The sequence below is a fragment of the Perca fluviatilis genome, chromosome 4, assembly GCF_010015445.1.
Source record: "Perca fluviatilis chromosome 4, GENO_Pfluv_1.0, whole genome shotgun sequence".
Classification (NCBI taxonomy): domain Eukaryota; kingdom Metazoa; phylum Chordata; class Actinopteri; order Perciformes; family Percidae; genus Perca; species Perca fluviatilis.
The window spans coordinates 11,931,840-11,954,317 of NC_053115.1; the positions used below are offsets into that span (position 1 = coordinate 11,931,840).

General features: G+C 40.4%; 1 protein-coding gene across 5 annotated transcripts in view; it reads right to left on the reverse strand.

The window, feature by feature from the left end:
• Positions 1 to 22,478, reverse strand: part of dlgap4b (discs, large (Drosophila) homolog-associated protein 4b) — a 125,134-nt gene that overhangs the window by 15,973 nt on the left and 86,683 nt on the right. For 3 of the 5 annotated variants that reach the window (XM_039797803.1, XM_039797804.1, XM_039797807.1), the window contains 6 exons: positions 16,155 to 17,443; positions 15,736 to 15,950; positions 13,831 to 13,932; positions 12,912 to 13,062; positions 11,218 to 11,473; positions 853 to 1,292 (listed from right to left, as the gene is read on the reverse strand). In XM_039797803.1, the coding sequence (XP_039653737.1) occupies positions 853 to 1,292; positions 11,218 to 11,473; positions 12,912 to 13,062; positions 13,831 to 13,932; positions 15,736 to 15,950; positions 16,155 to 17,369 (2,379 nt within the window). In that variant the 5' untranslated portion in view covers positions 17,370 to 17,443. Of the gene's footprint in view, positions 1 to 852; positions 1,293 to 10,688; positions 10,842 to 11,217; positions 11,474 to 12,911; positions 13,063 to 13,830; positions 13,933 to 15,735; positions 15,951 to 16,154; positions 17,444 to 22,478 lie in introns of those variants that run through there. The other 2 variants (XM_039797808.1, XM_039797805.1) reach the window with 2 other exon arrangements.

Genomic DNA, 22,478 nt, shown 5'->3' on the forward strand with positions numbered 1-22,478 from the left:
TTTGGGAAGTTGAGCTTCATATCAAACAAGTAAAACAGATGGCTTATTAATTTGGAGCAAAATTGAGAAAATGGCTGTTATTAGCCCATACAGAACAGAAAGTTAATGTTGAGGGGGAACACAAATAGGCATTTTCTCCCTTCTAACTACAGTATACAGCCACCTCTAATGATAGAGGGATGTTCACCCTAATGAGACCTATAGCTTGCAAACATATTTTTGGGCTTGAGGGGACACCCTCAGACACAGCCATAAACCACAAGGGATTACTGTTAATAGGAAAAATATTATTTTTTCCTGGATTCAAGCTGCAATGGGCAGAACAAGCTACACTTCAGAAGTCTTGACTAGGCTCTATCTTGACTGTGTTTGTATGCATTAAATAAGGCTTGGTCCACATTATCTCGATTATTACGCGGCTACTCATACAGAGGTCACGCACTAATGACAACTGTGTCCCAGTCGGGGCGGTTAACTTCTTCTCCCACAGAAGCCAGGTCATCCCGGTGAGTGAGCTAACCATGGAGCTAACTAACGCTCGGTTTGCACTGTTGCCATTAGCCCTTTACCGCTCCATCCTCTCTCTCCCATTGTGATCTGCAGATCAGCGGTATGAGCTCCGTGTGAGCCCAAATATTGATTTAAAAACAATTTTATTTATTTAAAAATGGTCCGCCAGAGTCTATGATCAGAACTCTGTGCATGGCAATGGTCTGTTATACTTAGCAACGGTCTGTTCTACAGAAATGATGAATAATCAGAAATGAACACTCCACCAAGTAGTGTAATATGTGGTAACAGCACTGATTCAACTGTACCAGCCCTGGATAGTGCAACAGTCCTGTTGCCTACCTGTATGCCAATGGAGGAGAGTTTCCGCCTGGGTACTGGCGCCACTAGGGGCTCCTCTGCCACTAGATTTCCTTTGTTTAATCCTGATTTCAGTGATTCATGCTGGACTACTGAGTCACTTGTCTCAGTGGAAGCATTAGTGGTGGTGGGCGCGATTGGCTCTCTGGGGATAGCGATGGGAGTGGGGATGATGTGTGGAGGGCGGGGAATACCCCGTGCCAGGCTGTTGGCACGGGTGCTGTCAAGGCTGTCGGAGGAGTTGCTGTGAGCGTGGCTTGACTGGCTGTTGACCTCTGACCTCCGGTCCTGCTGGTCTAGGTAGTTGTCTTGGGCAGACTCTGTGCTGCTCTGTACTGTCACAGAGATGTAGGGCTTGGAGGTTGTACGGGGCGGCACTGGTGGAGGAGCAGCCTTCTTACAGGTGGTTATGCATGAAGAAACTGAAGGAGAACAGGGAGAAGGGAAAAAAAGAGGAAAAAGACATGAGAAAGAGAGAAATAAGGATCACAAATGACAGAGGTAAATATGTTTTAGTGAATCTTCTTAGCATCTAGGCAGAGTGAACTCAAAAAACGAGAATGATGTATATCAGCATCATTCCAAGAGTTGACTAACAAGTTTTCTGAGCATGTCCATGTCATTTGGTACATAAATACACAGGGACATTGTTGAAAGCTGGAACCCAGCAGAATCAGGGAAGCATCCTGTAAAGTGGAAAATCAAAATCAGACAGGACATTGAACAAACAGGTAACTAAATTCACGCACGCGCACACGCACACGCACACACACACACACACACACACAAACAAAATCAGTAAAGCAATTTGTAGACCATCTGACTCTGAAGACCGAATATGGTTGAGAAGTTGGAAGAGGACATTTATCTGCAACACTTCCTAATGCCAAACCAAATATGCCCTCCAGCTATAAAAAGGAGATAATAGAAAGGTATGGCCGTCGCCTGTAGTCTTTACGGTGTATTCAAGGAAAATTTTTAGGCGATGTCACAGTTGGCCTCCATCGCCAGTGCTTTGCCGTCTGCCTATTGTGTCAGGGTCTTATGAGAGCTGTTCACTCCCATTCTCTCATTGATTTAATGATTGTTATAAAAGTGCCTGGTCTGATATACAGGAAAGAGTTTGACACCAATGTCAAATGAGGAGCCACCAAAAACTGATGCAATTGGCGAAACTATACAAAAAACAGTAGACACTAAGTAAGCTTGGTCAATGCTGGATTATTTGACAGTGCTTAGTTCCATGGTCACATGGCAGCATATATACAGGGTTAAAAATTTTAAGCTGAGCTCCTTACAGTGGAAACTTTTATGTGGGCTTACACAGAATCCACACAGCGTGAGTCCAGCACTCAACATAAAAAACTGACTTTTTTTGCGGGAAAAAAGACAACGTTTCAAACATTTCCCTTCATTGCTCTGTCCAACTACATTATTTCACTACCAGTAGAGCCACTCATTCACTTATCTTATCCATCATCCAAATCAATTGTCTGTGATGAGGTCAATACATATGTTCCTTTACAGTCTTAAGTATAACAGTGAGAGCAGAAATAAATGTGTGAGCAGGATTTCACCCAGTGACAGTGTATCAAAAAAGATCGAGCTTATGGGCTACAAATAAAAAAACTAGAGTAGTGCCAAAATTACAACTGTGCGTAGTTGAGACATTGTATTTACAGATTTCATTCATCTATGGTTTCAAAATGCAAATAAAAAGTAACAGACAGAATAGACAGATTATATAAAGACTAAAATGCTCTTCTGTTGCGAGTGTGATGCCTTCAATCAAGAGACCACAGAAATCCCCTCATACATGGTAAAGGCAAAGTGTGATGCTGGGCCGCCATAACCTAATCTAAACAGGGAATTTTCGTGTAACATTATGAAGCCTGTGGCTACTACTGTATATGGTCCGTTAAACAGAGGCTTTATTTGACACCACATTGAAAAAAAACAGTGGAAAGCTAATGGAACTTGTACAAGACCAAGGAGGAGTTAGTACACACTACAGATAGGGACAGACAGTATTTTGAGGCTGAGCAGAGAGAAATAAAAGCAGTTATGACAGGATAAGCTGCTTCATCAGTCTGTTATTAAATATATTTAATAATAATTTCATTTGTGGATACAGAGTATTTTCTGCTTTGACATTTTTGCTTAGAAACAGCTTGTGGTGCAGACCACACCATAATCAGGAAATCAGTGGGACTGCTAATGCCTTCATAGCCTAATATTACATAGGACTCCAGAGGAAACTGTGGCAGAAACATTTCTAGAGATACTACTGTGAGGGATATTAATTCAATTAAAAGATTTTCCAATGAAATTACATGGCGTGTGCCTCAGGATGTCACATACACAGAACCATAATCTGTATCCAAGTGACAAATTTAAAATCCATTGTCCATTTTATTGACTCTAGTAAGTGGGCCCATACTTTTCTGTAAAGCTCAGCCATTGTATAAACGCTATTACACTCAAAGTGTAAAAGCAAAAATACATAATCATTAGATTTGAGGTGCATAGGAGTCAAACTCTTATAAATTCTGAGATTGTAACGCAGTGACATCTAAAAGGAAACTACATGACAGCATTTAATGACCCGGTGAGGCACCGCATGAAGCAAACATAGTTTATGCTTAGTGTTGCTGCATTGAATGCTGTGGTCATCAAGGATTTTGAAAAAGCCTGGCACCAAACGTGAGCTGCTGAAAAAACACTCAAACAAAAAGGGTTGTTGTTCATTGTAATCCACTTCTTAGCTTTAGCTCTAATGATTATAAAACCACCTCACCTATCAAGAAACTCATATGACCTAGAGCTGGGCAATATATCGATATTATATCGATATCGTGATATGAGACTAGATATCTTCTTAGATTTTGGATATCGTAATATGGCATAAGTGTTGTCTTTTCTTGGTTTTAAAGGCTGCATTGCAGTAAAGTGATGTCATTTTCTGAACTTACCAGACTTTTGTAACTGTTCTATTATTTGCCTTACCCACTTAGTCATTATATATATCATTACTGATGATTATTTATCAAAACTCTCATTGTGTAAATATTTTGCGAAAGCACCAATAGTCAACACTACAATATTGTTGTGGTATTGATAGAGGTATTTTGTCAAAAATATCGTGATATTTGATTTTATCCATATCGCCCAGCCCTAATATGACCTCACACAACAACCTGAGTTGAGTTGCTGCTGTCAGTCAGCCATGCCATTGCAACAGCTTGAACTACTGCACCACGACTGACTACAAGGTCCTCCTGGTCTTCCTCTCAGAGATTCTGTGTGCTTTTATGGATTTGCAACCCCATTATTTAGAAAAACCAAAACATCATGCAGTCTTTAGCAAAAATTTCAGTAAGCTTAGCATAGTTCAGGCTTTCGTTTGTTTTTAAACAAACTAAAAAAAAAAAAACCTATACAACAGATTGACAGTGGATGGATTCAGTCAAACCCCCTTCTCTTGTGTATGGTGTTAGGTTGTGCATTGGAGACTGGATGTGCTATTGGATCAGTTAACATTCTGAATCCTCCAACACTTACATACGTATTCCAGGTTGGTTCGTTAATGCGTGCCCCAGTAACAGCTTTGTTATACAACAGCACAAATCGCCGCTCATAACAGTACTCCAGACATAACCACCAAAACACTGACACACACCATCGTAAACAACAGAGATGACACCCAAACCACACCCAAATTGGACCATCTCCAGACCTTGGCTGTGCCTTCATATCCCACACATGAACGTCACAAAAAGAGACCGGGCGCACACACACACACACACACACACACACACACCCTTTTGGATATCCAGCCCTCATTGTAAATAAGCTGACAATGCAAACATCACTCGCTCACCACGATGCTTTGATTGTTAGAACACAACCTCAGCTCCACATTTTAAAGATGGGAACCACCAACCCAGGCAAAAAGCTGTCCCTGACATCCACAAGATAGATAGACACACTCTTGGTATGTTGCGAGACAGAAATAAAGTGTAACAAATCTATTTTCATAAACCTGCAGTTTAGCATCCACCATAGCTTAAACAGTACATGCCAATAGCCACCGGCCTCTGACCGCCATCCTTTTCCACCAGGAGAACCTGCTGAGACAGCTTCTCACAGTCCATGGTCCCTCTCATGACAGAGATAGATGCTGGGCAGAATGAAGTTGTCACTGTTGTGGCAGCTATGTCATGCCGGCTCCACTGCATTCCAGTCTGCAGGATAGCTGTCACTAACTGGGTGTATGGGGGCATAGAAGTGTGTTTGGACACCTGCCCTGCAGTTCTCCGAGTGTCACATCATACTTTCGTCATTTTGAACAGATTTCACCCCTAAGTCTTAATATCACAGAATCTGCTTTACCCACCAAAACAAGCCCTAAAATCATAAGTGACAGCTGCCTCTGAGATTAGACAGGAGATAAAGTAGTAGAGCTGGACAAAATAAATGGGCCAGGCCAATATTATCAGCCCATTTTAGCTTATGACAAATATATCAATGCTGTATGTAGGGATGGGCGATATGGCCTAAAATCCATATTGCAGCCTCTTGCGATAATTAATATATATATATATATATATATATATAACCATTTCAGAACAAGTTACATAGCACCTAAGGAAAGCCAAACTGCTAAATGTATATATTTTTTTTTAAAGAGAAACATATGTAGTTTTGAGAACATTTATTGTGCAAAACATGTTGCAGATAAGTAAAATTCAAGTACACTGGTTGCAGAGACTTTAACAAAGAAAAATCTTAAAGTATTGGGTTTCTTTCCTTTATTGCAAACCATTCTAAAAGGCATTACACTTAGTTTAAGTCCTTGGTTCTTAAATGCCACCCAAGATGCAGAGAACAGGAAAAACTGGTGTCTTTTTAGTTACGGAATAGACACTGTGAAAAGATGCACAGATACTTTAAATACAAACATATTTAAAATATAAAGTTTCTTACCTGCAGCCTAATGTAACACATTTGGTTTTAAACATTTTTTTCTGTTAATGAAATGAAAATTGGTGTCTTTTTAATAAAGGAACGGATACTGCGAATTAGGGAAATACATCCAGTATTGGCATGGCTATTTTAAAGAAAGAAAATTCTTCACATGCACAGATACTTCAAATGAAAACATAATAAAGTGCAAAATGAAACACACACACACACTCACACTCTCACACACACACACACACACACACACACACACACACACACACACACACACACACACACACACACACACACACACACACACACACACACACACACACACACACACACACACACACACACACACACACACACACACACACACACACACATTCAGCGGGGAAGTACAACGTCTGCAAACACTGGCTGCCAAGATTCCAATTGTCTGTTATAAAAGGCTCGACCACAGGTCCGATGTAGCGGCTTAAATCCGAACCAAGTCCAAATAATGGATGTTGCACTGGTCTTTTTCACCAGCTCCTCCGTTTCGCTTTCAGCCATGTTTACTCAAGATGACGATCCAGTTTCAGCCCAGCTCATGGCTCTAAATTTCACATGCATTATCGCGATAGTGCAATATAATTAAAATCTCTATCGTAGGCCAATTTTGTTTCGTTTATACTGCATATAGTTTCTATCGCCCATTACTAGCCTTAACAAGAAACTAGATAACAAGAAACTGCAGTACAGAAATGCCAAAAATAATGTATTTTAATTTGGAGAGTGTTGTCATGCCATAGTTTCCCCACCAGAGAGAATTTAGCTATGCGCGTGGGATCTCTAGAGATGACAATGTCAGTCGGTCGGTCGGTTGACCACTTCGGTCAAGACTGACATCTCTATAACTATCGGATGGATTGCCATGGAATTTGGTAGTGATGGTCAAATGAAGCTTCGCGAACCACTGTCTTTATTTTCTGAGCTCACTAGATGGCGCTCTCTGTTCAAAGAAAATACTGGCAATTCAGTGTGTTTTCAACACTTTGTTGAACAGAGAGCGCCATCTAGTGAGCTCAGAAAATAAAGACAGTGGTTCACGAAGCTTCATTCGACCATCACTAGAATTTGGTACAGACATTCATGCCCCCACCCCTCGGGGTAATTTGTAACAACTTGGTTATCCCTAGACTTTTCAAATACCTCAATCATTGGGTCAAAATTGATCAATACTTGTGTATTGTTTGACTAAACACACTAAAACTAATGACAATCAAATTATCCTCAGTTGTACTTCACTGCCAATTAGGAAATGTTAGTATGCCAACAAACTAACCTAAGATTGGGAACATGGTAAACATATTTTATACCTGCTCAATATCAGGATTGTCATTTTGTTTAAAAAAAAAAATGTTATGCAATGATTTGACTAGACAGCCTAACAATGGCATACAACCACATAAGTGATCAGACAGGTTTTGAACAAGTTTAGAGTTCAACCACATTATCCACTGTTCAAACTGTACTATGGCTAAAAGCTACTGGTTTTGCCACATCCTAGTTCTCAGCAGTGAAACTGAAAAAATGAAGGTTGTAATAAACTTAACTAATTTCATAGTGTAGCAAAAAAAACAAAAACGAATCTAGCTGATTCCTGATAAATGCCTGTTGAAAGCCAGAAAATGCACCCATAGCAGGAAGTTCCCACAGATGGATAGTAAGTGGCACATGCTTTAACTGCCCATTTCCTATACATATATGCTCATTTCACAGAAAGCCACACAAACATTCACAGCTGTGCAAGCATAAAACACATTGAATGTGTACCAGTTACTGGCAATAGAACCAGTGCTGACGAAGACTTTCCTTAAACTGTCAGTATCACAGATATCAAAATTGACATGAAGCCAAACACTGTAGCTTTTTAAATAAAAGCTGAATTTGTGTAGGAGGAGCTGCTCAGTAGAACGTATTGGTTGCTCTACAGAAGGGAATTTAACAACAGCAGATGCTTTGTGCCAAAAATGTTTGAGTGGAATTTGGAGTGGGCACTGAGCACTGCTGTTTTTTTAATGCCATCTGGACAGTGGTTCTGTTGTCCACTGCGAGCCCTGGCTCAAGATGTGATTTCCAAGGCTGGAAAACAATTAGCTGTATGAAGCTACAGCAGCTGAAAACACTTTCCAACAACCCCATGACTGCTTTCTAATCACCCTCTCACCAGTGGAAGCAATTCACTGCATACAAACTGATTGTATATTGGCTAAATACTCACAAACTGAAAGAAAAACCACGAAAATAGGAAACTTTGGTCAACCTTTTATGTGCTAGAACCCAAAAATTGGTCTCCTCACTGTTAATAGCATTTTAATGGTTGCCATGGGAAGACTGCATAGATAATTAACTAACAGTTCTCACAATGATATAACTGTTATTATTTTTAGCCCTTGAAATCCAAGATCAGGTTTAAAAATAATTTTGTATAATTATTAATTGCTGTTATATTATAAGGAATCAATGTTGCAAAGTAGCAAACTGAGACACTGAAAGTAAAACAAGGACTTTTAGCTATAGTTCAGGGAACAGAATTTGGTCTCAAATGTGTATTGTTACCAATATGTTCAATTTTAATGGATTCATTCCCTTATTGGGCACATTACAGAATGCATCATTTCACTGACGACCCCTGATCCAATCTGCCTCCCGTCTTCCTTATCACTCCAAAGATGGTCAAACATTCTCAATAACTGTGGAGCAGATGAGACACTCTGGATGACAGCTTTGGTCCCGCTTTCTCCAGTGTTATAAAAGCATGTTGAACTATTCACCAGCAACAATGTACATTTTAAGCTGATTGGTTGAGGTGGTGCTGCTCTGTCGTCAGTAAGAGCTGGACATGAATCAGGAACAATGATAGACAAAAGGTGGCTTGTGATGCTCTATTTAACGGTTTAGTACTGCTTGCCAAGTTGCCTGCTGCCTGCCAGTTGACCCATCTGTATTGTTAAATCAATTAACAGCCACAAGACACAAACAACCTTGCCGGAGACTATATCCACTCCTTTGTCACCAAAGCCATTAGTCCAATGAAATATCACATTCAATGCTTTCAACAACAGCACAGCTACAAAACTGTAAAGTATTTATTAAATGTGACCTCAAAATGGGATTTAATCCATGTTGCAATACACAGGACAGGACACCATGTGAGAGCAAATTGGGGCAGTCCTCAAATAATCCCCCGTGAAGGCCAATTTTCCATTTCAGCAACCAAAAAGAAGCAGCTTTTATGAGGCGCCTATAGGCCATCCAAACAACTACATAACTAGTCCTCATACAGTTTCAACAGCACCCCACTTAACTCCCATGGAGGAGCATCACAGCCATGAGTGCAGCACAGTTCTGACACACATGGAACATGCTTTTTCAATGTCAGCAACAGAGCACTCTACACATGGCACGGAATACTTAGCTACAGTAAAGAGTGTATCAAACATATAGTATGACAGATCATTCGAGGCAGTTGTGGAGACAGACAGACCATACAAATAATCTCAGTTTGGAGATATAAACCTGATGACGGTGGTCTCAAATTGTTTGCATCTTAGGCCTAGCTACTGTTCATTCACCAAATACTTCTTTCTAATACTTAAAACATTTCAGACAAATTAGCAATTCCCTCTAAATTAAGCTACAGTAGGGAAGCAAATTAGCATACCATAGTTAACTCTGTTGTTAATAATGTCGGTATCAATGAGACAGATAGACACAGAATTAATATCCTGAGCGGTTTTTACTTTGAAGGTAACGTAACGTTAATGCTCATAATAGCACCTGCTGAAGTTTTTGATCAACATCACACCCACACAGTGATGTTAAACGTGGCTTTAACGTAATTTACCGTCGGATGTGCTCGTGTCGACTAAGCGACAAACCCAGAGTAAAGTAGCGAACGTTAACGTAACCCTACGTAACACGTTTCCGTGGTAACGTTAAATGGTTAAAGAACGTCCAGTCACCACGCAATCAAGCCAAGTTTAGGTTACTACGTAACGTTAACTTGTGTAAGTTAACGGGAAACACACTGAGCGCTATTGCCGTTAAACACGGTTAAAATACTTACCCTGCTGTCAGGCGCAGACAAAATATTCAACACAGCGGTGTCTGTGACTTAAGTTATTCTCAGGGCAGCTGTAACCGGAGTTGACATTCTCTCTGTCAAGGCTGTGGAGAAGAAAAGCCGGGTTTTGTTGCCTTTGTTTGTGTCTCTGAGCCCGAGGGAGGCGTGTCTACTGATGCCTCCAGGGGCGCCTCGGTCCACAGTTTGAATAGTGTGTACCCATAGATTGTACCCGTTAATATAATAGCATACATCCAGGATTGTACTTAAACGTTTATGGTTCACATTACGGTGCACAATAACCATCAAAAATGCATTATTATTGCACAAAACAAAACAAAATCATCAAAATAATTCAGAGAAATACAATCTGATCTAGACTATTGGGCTACAGGAGATCTTCAGCAACATCAGAATGGAAACTAAAGAATTCTAGCAGCCTGAAGGCAGCATATGCTCTATGGTCTATTTAGAAGACTATGGGGAAGAGCGCCACATGGTGGGTAATCAATGGTAATAACCCAAGCATATATAACCTCAAGGTAACAAGCAGATTGCCCAGTGCTTTCTTGTGCTGCTGTATCCTGTAATCATTCCAATGACAACCAAAGCTCCACTAGCCAATTTTGGATCAGTTTGACTTGATAGTGAGTTTAATTTTAATTTTAATTTATTTGGTAGTCCTTGAGGTGGTAAATGATAGCATCTTTTTAGGGTAGAAGAGCTGGTTTTAATTTGTTACCTGTGTGTGTGGGTAGGATGCGTTGTCTGTCTGTCCCCAAACGTTGAAGAAAAATTGCAAGCTGTTTCTCCTTTGGGGCTTTGTCCAAGCCAGTGGCTATCAGGTAAGAGCCAAACTGTTCTTTCCATGTCATCCACTGTGTAGAAGGGCCGTCTAGCATGGGCAAAAGAGGCTGCATTTGAGCTAAAAATTATGGTTTGTGCATGTTGGAGGACTAGTGTCCCACCCAGGACCAAGAAGCATTTAAATATGGGAATTACCGATCAATCCAAAGATTTTGGCCCATGTGTTTGAGTCGCTCTGGAAAAGGGGTCACAACTTCGCAAAAATCCTCAAAATGTATATTTATAACCAAAACACATATGCACTATGCATATTGTGTATGTTATAAAGAAAGCATTCAGACCATATAACATAACACTGCATCATAAGAACTCCAAGAAACCATTTTCCCCTTTCATATTGTTTATGGAGTCAAATGAATTAATTTGCAGCAAATTTATCATCTGTTTTTCAGCCAGTGACTCACCAGTGTTGGTGCTATAGGTGCGAACAGTGGTGTCAATTGGAGGCGGTGAGCAGCCTGAGTCTATGGATGCTGTGTCATCATCTTGGGAACAGCCAGCCTGGATGGCTCTCAGGTAGCTGTGGCTGCGGGATCGGAAGCATGTTGGCATGGGCAAGTCTAGAGGCTCTGGGTTGTCCTGAGAGTGGGAACGGGAATCTCTGAATGTGGACTCGGAGCTGCGGTCCTCATAATGATGACTCATTTCCAGGTCCCGTAGCTGGAGGAAGATTAGCAAAGACAGTAACAGTAGTTATGCAAGTAGAACAGTACTGCATGAGTGGGATTATTTTGATAGAAGCTTCTTCTAGCGTTGAAGGTGACCATTAACGGCCCAGCTGACTGTTTCTGAAAAGGGCATTCCCAATTTGTGAGACACATCTGATGGGATGCAATTACACGGCACCAAAAGGGTCAAAGTTTAAGTGTGTGGCAATAAGGTACAATTCGTTCTAAGTAGTGCAGAGCACAGTGCTCTTCAACCCAGTGAAACCAGTGTTACTCCTCCTGCTTCCCTTCAGGCTGGGTTTCTGGATGGGCTGTCATTCATCTGTAAAATGCATTTTCATTTTTTGACATTTCTTACATGGCCAGCTATATAAGAACTTTAAATTGACAGATAACAAAAGAAATGCTAAGGCAGGAGACATTGCTTGTTCACACATTTTTTTGTTTATACAGCAACTACATGTTTTTTTTTTCTAAGACTTCTTTTAAAGAGTAAGAACCAGCTTTGCAGATGATGGGTTTAATATTTGTTTGATTGACAGAAACAGCCTGAGTAGGAGTAAAAAATGTGTAGCGAAGTTATTTTGATGGTTCACTGACTTGTGACAGAATCATCTAAGGGGGTGAGTGCAGAAGAGGCAGAGCAAAAGAAAATGAAGCAGATCATTTACACCTAGAAACATTTTGGAGTCATGTAAAATGCTAGGTTAGGTATGGGTGTTCTGATTCAGCTACCTATTGTGAATACAATTTGTTTCGCAAAACATTCCAAAGTTATACAACTTGACCCCAACAAGTCTACATTATATTGCATATTAAATGTGTTTGGTATGCTGCTGTGCATGCAAATTAAAGCAATAAATTCATATATTGGACACATTGTTGTTAATGTGGTGACATCTCAAGAGATTGGGTGTAAATCCTGTACTAATAGCCTGCACTCCCTCATTTAACTAGTTCATTGAAAAAGATCAGAGTAGTTGTTCATCATCTTGGTGACCTTGTCAGTGGCAAGCTAATAGCTCTTATGAAAGTAGATAAATTAGACTTAAAACTACCAATGTCATTCAAAATGAATATGAGATACATTTAGAAAATAGGGAATCTTTGTTCACAGGAAGCTCATTTTATTACTGTCATTCCAGCTGTATCTGTGAAAATGCAAATTATACTTCGGAAAATTAGTTTTAGCAGCTCAAGGCAGACAAAGGGATCTTTGAAACTGACTGCTGATTTAAAATCAGAGTGTTTGCTTGGAGCTACGGTAAGTCATGTAAATTTCGAGCAAGTACATATGCATTCTTAACTCAGAAAAATGTTTGAGAGAAAAAGAGACACAAACAGACAATAGAGAAACAAATTCATTATTTGGCCTCTGACAGCTCACATTAAATGCAATCCCTATCTTTCCTTTCCAGACAAGCACTGACCTGTCCCAAGCAGCTACGTCTGCCCAAGGTGCTGCAGGCCTGGCTGAAGTCATCATCATCCCAGCGTGGCAAAGATGAGATTGTACCCCCAATACAGTCCAGGTTGTCCAGGCTGCGATTATTGGAGAGCTCTCTGAGAGACGGAAGACAGCTGGAAAGAGGAGTAAGATGAGAGGAAAAACAAGATAAAGGAGATGTGTTAAGGGTATGAAATATAAAGAGGAAATTAAAGGCAATGTCAGGACATATTCAGGGAAAATATGGAAAAACAGTTGATGTTTTTTATTATACGATGACAGGGAGGCAGAAGGGAACATGGATCGGGGAAGAAAATGAACGATCAGCAAAACCAGGAATTGAAAGAGAGATAAAAGGTAGATAAGGTTGTCATTCAAGTTACCTATTTCATTTCCACATTCATTCATGAGTCATCGTGAATCCAAATATCTTCTCCAATTTAATCTAATTTTGGCATCAGTCATTTCAGCGTCTGAGCATGCAAAGCCAGTGATGTCAGGTGATGCATGTACACAGCTCTCTGTGCCATCATGGTGCCAAAGACAAAGAACAGGTTTAAGTTTAATCAAACAGCAGCTCTGAAGTCGTGTTTTTACTTATTCTTTGTTGGCACACAGTGATAGTCACATGACAGTAAGCTGCCATGTCATGGTTTTTGGACACAGATGTCCCCCTCATTCCCCCATTTGAGTATTGTCAAGCTCAGATACTTTTCACCTAAAAGCACCGGGCAGATGGTATCTACAGGCTTAAGGGAGGTTGGCAGTTGTTGGCAGCAGGGCATGAATTTGGCATTTGGAGTTGCCACTGACTTCACAGGCATTGGAGGGCGGCAGTGCAAAGTCATTGATCCAATCAGACAAAAGCGTTTTGCACCACACTCCTAAGACCTATCACTGACCTGCTCATTGACCTGCCCAGCTGGTGCAGAGAGGACACACTGTGGAGTGGAGACCACAGGGCATCCAGCTCCCCTTGCAACAAGGTGTAATCCAGGGTTCTGCTGCTCACGCCAATCAGGGTGGAGCAGATTGGAAGAGAGTGGGGTTGGATGGTCAGGCATTGGCAGGGGGAGTAGGGTTAGTCATTCAAGCATGCTTAAGGGAAGAATAAATCCTTAAATTTGTAAAGATAGACTTTAAAGGGATCTGAAATATTGTATTTATGTGGAGGTGTATATGTCAGGAAGGCCCCTGGCTGTGTTTCTCAGGATGATACCTACTTCTTTTGGTTGAATAGTCTTACATCAACACTCGATCTCTGATCCAACCAGAAATATACCCACTGTGAAAGTGTTTGCATGTACAGTAGTGCGACACTGATATTTTGACACTGCAACCTCCAAACTTAAAGATTACATTGACAACTAAGACATGATCTGCTTTATAAGGTACTGTCACAAACGTCTTTACATTTTCAATATCTGGAGCTACCTTGGTTAATATCAAAAGTTGATTATAATATGCATGTGTGCTAATGGAAATTTAAAGCATAGTTCAATTTACTTATGCTAACTGTACAAAACTCTAAAAACATCTCCAAAGTACAGTAGAGTAAGACAAAGTATGAACATCTAAGACAAAAGCCAAAAATATATTGATTAATAAATTTGAAGAGTTTTGTCTTATCTTTTATCTTAATAAAAAAATCCCTGCAGACAGTTATTTTGGATAGAAACTATTTTATGTTTGACAGCAGATGGAACTGCTGACAAAACCTTTTGGACTTAAGGACAGTGTGATTGTTCTTCTGCAAATGTGCAAAACACTTTGAGCTCTGAAATCTGAGTAGACATCACAAAACATGACCGTTTTGTATTGCTTAAATTTGCTGATCATTGCCTTAGATACAAATGAAAGAATATGAATGCATTTCTGTCATTTTATGAAAAGGTACAGTCAACTCAGCTATGTCCCACTGCGCCTTCATCACATATTGTACAATATGTCTGCTTCAGAAAGCATGTCATTTTAAGACAAGTGAGGTATGATGCCAGTCAGTCAGAGAGAGATTTACTGGTTGATTGGAAACAAAAGTCAGTGTAAACTACCCTAATGTGGTCTGTATCCTCTTAGCTAGATGGCTTTGTGGGTCCAACAAAAGGAAGGTAACATCTGATGTAGGTAGTACTATGGTATGATAAGGTAGTATGGTAGTAAGGCTGCCATGTGGAGGACAACAGGGAGTCTGACACCACTTAATTCTATGCGTGAGTAAGCGCAGCATGGACTGTGTGTACTTGTGTGTGCATGTTGTATGCATTTGTATTTTCCTCCATACTGTCATGGTTAGGCTGGGCGTGGTAGTTTTCCCTCTGTATGCCCAAAAAATATTGGCTTATTTATTTTCTTTTGATTGTTGAGAGGTTGTGCCAATCAGTATTTTTAACTGTGTTCTTAGGAGTGTCTGGGTAGGCTCTGAAAATCATAGCCACCCATTTTAAAAAGGCAAACAGTATTTCTTTAAAGTATATTCACATGGAGAATATCAGGCCTTTAAGTTATATATTAAACAATTAAACATTTGTTTATTTATCAACTGATCATGACTGAAAATATTGGCTTGTTTTATAGTTGTTCTTTCAAACCTTAATGATGTAAACAAACTTTTAACAGCATCAGAAAACATTGTCTGATGTTAATCGCTTGATAGCAGGTTGCAAATAGGTGTTCTTTATCATCGGCTACTTTGGTTTACCTTTGAATCACGGATTGTACCTTTAACACAAGGCTGTTTCCCATGCTGTTGAATACTAATATGTACTGCATAATAAAGCACAGCAATGTGTCTCAGTCTGTTGTCTTACTTGCGTTGGGGTAGCTGGTCGCTCAGAGACTGCTGCGTAGCCCTGAGGTAGCTCTGGCGACGAGCGGTGGTTTTTGGCGAGGGTTTGGGGCTTCCCTCTGAGTCGTCGCTGTCCTCCATGTCGCCCATGGCCTTCACATAGCTACCACTTCGCATCCGCCGACATGGGATTTCATTGGCACCCCCGCTGCGGCCTAATGTGCTACTCCAATCACCCTACAGACAGCATTAAGTGGATACAATTAGTCTTTTTACAATCAATGTCATTCCTTTATCGCTGTATTATAGCTTTTCATAGTGAGGATAATTTGATATGTTTTATTCTACACATAGAAATAGGCATTTATGAGATTTTGTAAAAAGAAATACTTTGTAAATATAACTTCTATCCAGCACTATATTCGCATCAGGCCTACTCACCCTTCGTCCAACCTGTAGGTAGTTGCAGGTTAGTTCAGGTTGGCAGGATTTGGACTTGAGCAGGGACCTGTCCAGAGTAGCTGAGCCCTTCTGGATCACCTGTCTCGGCTGGCCCATGGTCATTGTGGACCAGGACCCTCCTTTCATATAGTCATTATCATTTATTACCATTCTTCCTGCTCCACCTAGTCTATCACCTCCTCCACCCCCAGGCCCAGTATGTGTCTGATACTTCATGTCATTGCTGCTTTTGGAGGAGCTGATAGTGTTGTAGCCACTGTGGATGTATCTGGTCTGGCCCCCCTGGCTGTCATGGCCAGTTGGACGTCCCAGAGTCATCATGGCCATGGTGTTATGGTAGCTGCTCAAATCACTGCTGTCCAAATCGTCTGAACTCCAATAACCTGACATGTTGGAGCGTGGTCGTCTCTTGGCTGTTGCCTCTGCTTTTGTACCCCGATCTTTACTTTTAGCTCTGCGATTCTGCTTCCCTCCGTCTTCAGTGCCAGATGAGCCTCCACCACTGCCAGTGGAGCGTCCATTGACATTTCCTTTCATGTTGTGGCTCTCCAGTGACTGGGACTTTGCAAAGAGCTTCTGTACTGAGTGCAGCATGTAACGGATACGACCAGGACTGTCTGTGCGCTGCTTGTCGGCAGCAACAGCAGACGTTCGATGAAACTGCAATGTGCTGAATCCATCATGGCCTCCAGGTAGCTGCTTATCGAACTCCAGCAGACTGGATGGTGCCTGATTCTTGGTCATATGATGTGATATAGTTGCTGAACCGCTCGTAATCATAGGTGTTCGTCCACTCAGCCCTGCCATGCCCATGCCCATGCCCATGCCCATACCTGTTCCCATGCCCATAGACATGGACGTGCCCATGGTCCCTGTACTTATCCCCCCGATGCTGTCTCCAGGTGGGGAGAAGTCAGACTGATCGTAGGAGTTGTAGTGAATCCTAGGGAAGGTGCTGCTGTTGGACAGCTGGTTGTTGAGGGGCAGCATGCAGTCTGGTGGAAGGGAGCCTGGGTTGGCTGAAGGATAGAGGTGGGGGTCCATGGTGCCATAGTGGTCCATTGTGGGGCTCAACAGGTAAGGGCTGCGTGGGAGGGTGCTGGTCTTCTGAGAGTAGAGGGCCTCTGGATGGCCTGAGGAAGGTTCACAGGAGTCAGACAGGTGTCTGTTGCGGTTGGTCCCCAACCCTTTCATGGTGGCAAGGAGGTTTGACCTTCTAGAAGACCCCCAGGCCAAGTAGAGATGACTGATGACCGTGAAGGTGATTCCTAGAAAACCGAGACAAACAGGACAGAAAGACACAACACAAGATTTTAGAACTGATTAATATACTTGTGAACAAAACAGTAGTGTACAAAACACTCATGGGCATAGACATGCACATTCAAACTCAACAGCGCCTATCTGCCACACAAACACGCCCACTTATGTGCCAAACAAGACTACAAACTGTAGCTGTGAGTGAATGCTGTGCTGTGAATGAGCCAGCTTTCCATTGCCTCCCACAGTGAACATCTGTGTTCAAATGTTGAAAGTGGATGGAAAAACAATGTGTGGAACAATGTTGAGCTGTAGCCAGTGGGTCAGGGCATACATTATGGGAAAAATAACAATAGCTGGCAGTCATCTGTAAGTCCAAACACCTCCACAGCTGTGTGGGACTACAGTATATGCCAGCAGTCAGTAAACAAATATCTCATCTTTTCGGTCTAATTACATTCTGAAAAAGATTAGAAGAACAGTAATTCACACAGCACAAACATTTCCCTTCATGTGCACCAATCAACAAATTAAACTGTGTTGGTGTAGCACTGGATACTGAATCATGTGCCCTTTCATAAAAAACAACAACAAAAAAAGTTAAAAGAAAGTCTAAATAATAGACCTGCTGCCTCTCAGCATATCCTACAGTTTAGTTTTGATATAGAACAACCAAATCTCTGGGAGGACCCTTTCTCTGCCCATTATTCCATCTGTTTCTCTTTCTCTCTCTTCCCCACTCTTCCTTCTCTCTCATCCTCCCACCTCCAGTGGGTATCCCTGGCACTGGTCACCAAGCTCCTGTCCTATCTTTGCATGGCGAGCCAAGGATGTCGGGCAGACTGTCATAGTGAAACCAGTAAAGAGGATTTGATCAGCATGGGGTGGGTTTCAGGAGTTGGCAGCTACACCTCCTTGTCCTACTAGCCAAGCTGTGCCAATGTCCTGCCTGGTAAGGATGGTACTTTATGCATGGAAAATGAAAGATGATGAAAGCAAGGTGATACAGACTTTTATGGTATTATTATGTATTATGGTACACACTGACAGGTATATTCATGATGGCTCCTAATGCAGTGTGGAATAATCACTAACAAAAAAATATAATTTGTCTGTAAAAGAATGCCAGGGAGCTGCCATTCAATCAGGGCGAGTTGACCTGCTTTCTCTCATGCTTACATTTTGAGCAAAAGAAAGTTTACGTTTAAGAAAACTTTTTCTACGCTCTGGTTTGTGAGGAATGTATGAAGGAAGTAAAGCGAGTAAATTTGTGATTTATTTTTATCATTCCTGCTAGACTAAAGGGACCCTGCCTGTCAATGCAGACAATATTATTGAAAGTCTATTCAAAACTCAACAGTATGCATGCTATTTCCTTATCTCTGTTGGTGTTGTTAAGTGAATGCAGTTTGAAACACTACTGTTGTGCTTTGGGTATAATTTTGAAATTAACATTTCTTTTACTACAGCATGTGAAAGAATTTTGGGCCTTTTATTGTCTTAGCAATCACAAATCTAATTTATTATGAGTCTTGGCAGCTGAAGCTGAATGACATGTTTAAATCAACCCTAATAACTCAAATGTCTAATATTCAGATCATTCCTTACATAGTTCAGTGGATATTTAATAAAGTTATACCACGCTTTTCTATCAAATTCCTCTCCAAGATTGATAAATAGTAGTTGTAGTGTAGGATAGCATGCAAGCATATTAGATTTAGATTGGACAGAAAAAAAAGATGATGATATAACTTGTCATTAAGGCGCCTGCAGAGTTCCAGCAGATGTGAAGAAAACTCATAAAGTGGTTAAAAACTCAATCTCATCTGCAGCACAGTACATTTATTCTTAATTTATCCAAAGGAAGTCAGCTAGGCAAGCCAACGGCATCTTAAATTCATACATTTACAGCTGCTTTGCACAACGGCAGACTTGTACTTTTTGCTATGGGGCATCCTTTGGGCCGGCAGTCTAACCATGACTTCACCACTTTGATTCTGGCCAGGTACTCTTATTGTGTGTACTCTTACTGCAAACATATCACAAAGATGAACTACAAAACAACAGAATCTAGGAAGGGGACAGGGGACTTTTTTCCCTAACTTATATTTTCCCTGGTAAGTTATTTGAACTGTCGAACTTGCAGTCAATGGCTTTCTAAAAGTTGAAAATCGAATTTGAAACCAGTGTACAGTCCCCAAAAATCATATTTTATCTCAGCCTGACCCTATCTAAAAAACAACAACAAAAGTCTGCTTCATATTCCTGTTAAAAGGCTCTTTGAATCTACAAAATAGACTGATTTGTGAACAAGTTCACCTTCAGAGATCTAGAAACCTGCAGACAATGAGATAATTACGTACATGGTATTGCCAGACGGACAATAAGTGATGGGACGTTGAAATACAGCTCACTTCACAGCACAATGTGAGTTGATTGTGTTTCAGAGAAGGCACTGAAAGGAATTGTGTTACTTTTCCTCTACATAATATGCACACACACACACACACACACACACACACACACACACACACACACACACACACACACACACACACACACACACACACACACACACACACACACACACACACACACACACATTACTTTAAAACACTTCTAGCAATTAGCTATTTGCAACAACAAAAAAATCTCCATATAAATTATAAGCATGGATTTCATGCCACTATTATTAGCATGCTGCAGGCACAGACTCATTTAGTGTCATTAACAGAGCCTTTCTGAGTGCCATCTCTGCTGATAGGGTCAAATCCTCTAAATCCTTTTACACCACATTAGCTAACTGCCTCATATCCCATCGTGACACGCCACTCAGCTGAGCTTAGCATACCCTCCTCAATGTGTCAACCAGTATGCCTTGAAATGACAGTATATCGCACTATTAATGCAGGCAGGATTGTAAATTGTACACTGTCAGTCAAAAGTTTTGAACACTTTAGCACATTTACAAAATGTTAGTTTTATTTGGTTAATGCTCAACAAGTGTAGATAATTATACTTGTAACACAAGTAGGATACAAGTATAACAGAAATGAGAAATGCGTGACTTTTTTAATTTATTGGACATGATCTAGAAATGACCTGTACCTCAATTACTCTAATTACGGATTTGTAGCTGAAAATATATTTTTTTAGACATTTAGACATTTTCTACATTATTAAGTGGTTGACTTTAATGGCTTTAATAAAGCACTGATTATGAGCTAATTAAGATGCTGATTTATAGGTCCTTAAAGGCATACCCAGTGTTATGTTTTAATAGTACCCAAATTTGCCTTCAAATCCTGTTCAAACATTATTGAAATTATTCATACAGTATGAATTACTGACTTATTCTTTCTAATTTCATCTACATCTACATGACATTTCAAAAATAGTAAAATGTAGGCTGTTTATATTTTCACGGACAGTGCATGTTATATAAGCAAGCTTATATAGTTCTTTGTAACGTTACTATTATTATATATTCATAAAAAGCTGAAGCTATTGGTCTCTCTGTCAAAACTTGAAAAGTTGCAAGATTCAATGTGTCCACTGGGACACAGACAGCAGCTCTTTTTTATTTTTTAAATGCTTAGGTTCAAAAATTGCCCTATCAATAAATGTGTTTAATAATATGGCAGGCTGGAGCTCACCAGTGTACCACCTGAAAATGCCTGAAAATCGTCGCAGGTTATATGGTTTTCATTAAGCAGGGCGAAAAGAATGAATCAAACCTGGCAGCTAATATGTCTAGATCATGTATAACCAATGATGTCAGTGAACTCAAACCTGCTACATTATCACTGCAAAGTATAACAATATAGGTTAAACATGTTTACACTCAGGGAAGAAAAGTAAAATAATTTAGGTCAAGTTTCTGCATTCAATAGCTCAGATACACAAGTGCATTACAGTCTGTGTACACACTGAGAATAGTGCACACAAGAATGTTAATGTGTCTGTGTTTGTGTGTTTTTACACCCTGCTTGGAGCGTCTGGTGGTAGCATCTCCCTGCTTTGTGCACTGGGGAGCTGCCATCTGCTCCCCCAGTGGGAAAAAGGGGCGTTTGGCACCATGTCAAATTCTTGACCTTACTCATTCTCTCAGCCACCGCAACCTCAGAGCCACAGGCAGTTCATGCTACTGACCAGAAGAGGGCGATCACACTCAATACAAGCTGTTTCTGCCAAGTTCCATCACTCTCTAAAGTTTTCATGTGGGGATGTTGTGGTGGGGATTTACTTGTTCAAGTCGGAATCTACAGAATTATTTGTCAGTCAATAAGTCTGACAGAACGCAATGGAGATGTGATGAAAAGGTCGTTATGTTTAATGATTAAAAACAAAAAAGTCCCGAGCCATACCTGAAACTATTGTCTCTGAAACCCCAATATCTTTTTTAATGATGCTCATAAATCAGGTGAGCATTTTCTGAGCCTGACGTTTTTCTAAATATGAAACATTTTACATTATGTAAAGACACACTGTTACAAGTAAAAGTCTTGCATTTTTTGTTGAAATACTACATCGGTGGTACAGACTGAGGAATGTTTTGGGATGAAAATTGTTGAATGGAATAAAAAAAAAGATAGTTAAATAGTGCACAAATAAAAATACTGGGATCAATTTTTAATCTTTAAAAAGCCAAATAGTTTAAACCCTATGAGGGTTTCATGTCGAATATATATAGCCTCGTACTTTATCATTCTAGGGACTATCTGTCAGTCTATAACCAGTCAGGCTTCCCTCTATTAACCTTCTGTAAATGTCCTGTCTGTCAATATTTACCTATAGCACGAATGAAGATTTCATCAATTTTATTTCCAACAATATTTACTCAGTTAACACATTTCCTGCCCTGAAACAGTTCCAAAAACAAATGGACTCCTCATTCCAAGACAAGGTGAGAATTTTACCCAATATTTTCATTTACAGACCTAAACTGTGCCATCCTGGAAACAGTCAAACTGATTGCTAGATACTGGATCAAAATGTCTCTTGGCCGTCTGTGTTATAGCCCTTGAGTTGCCAGATTTTTTC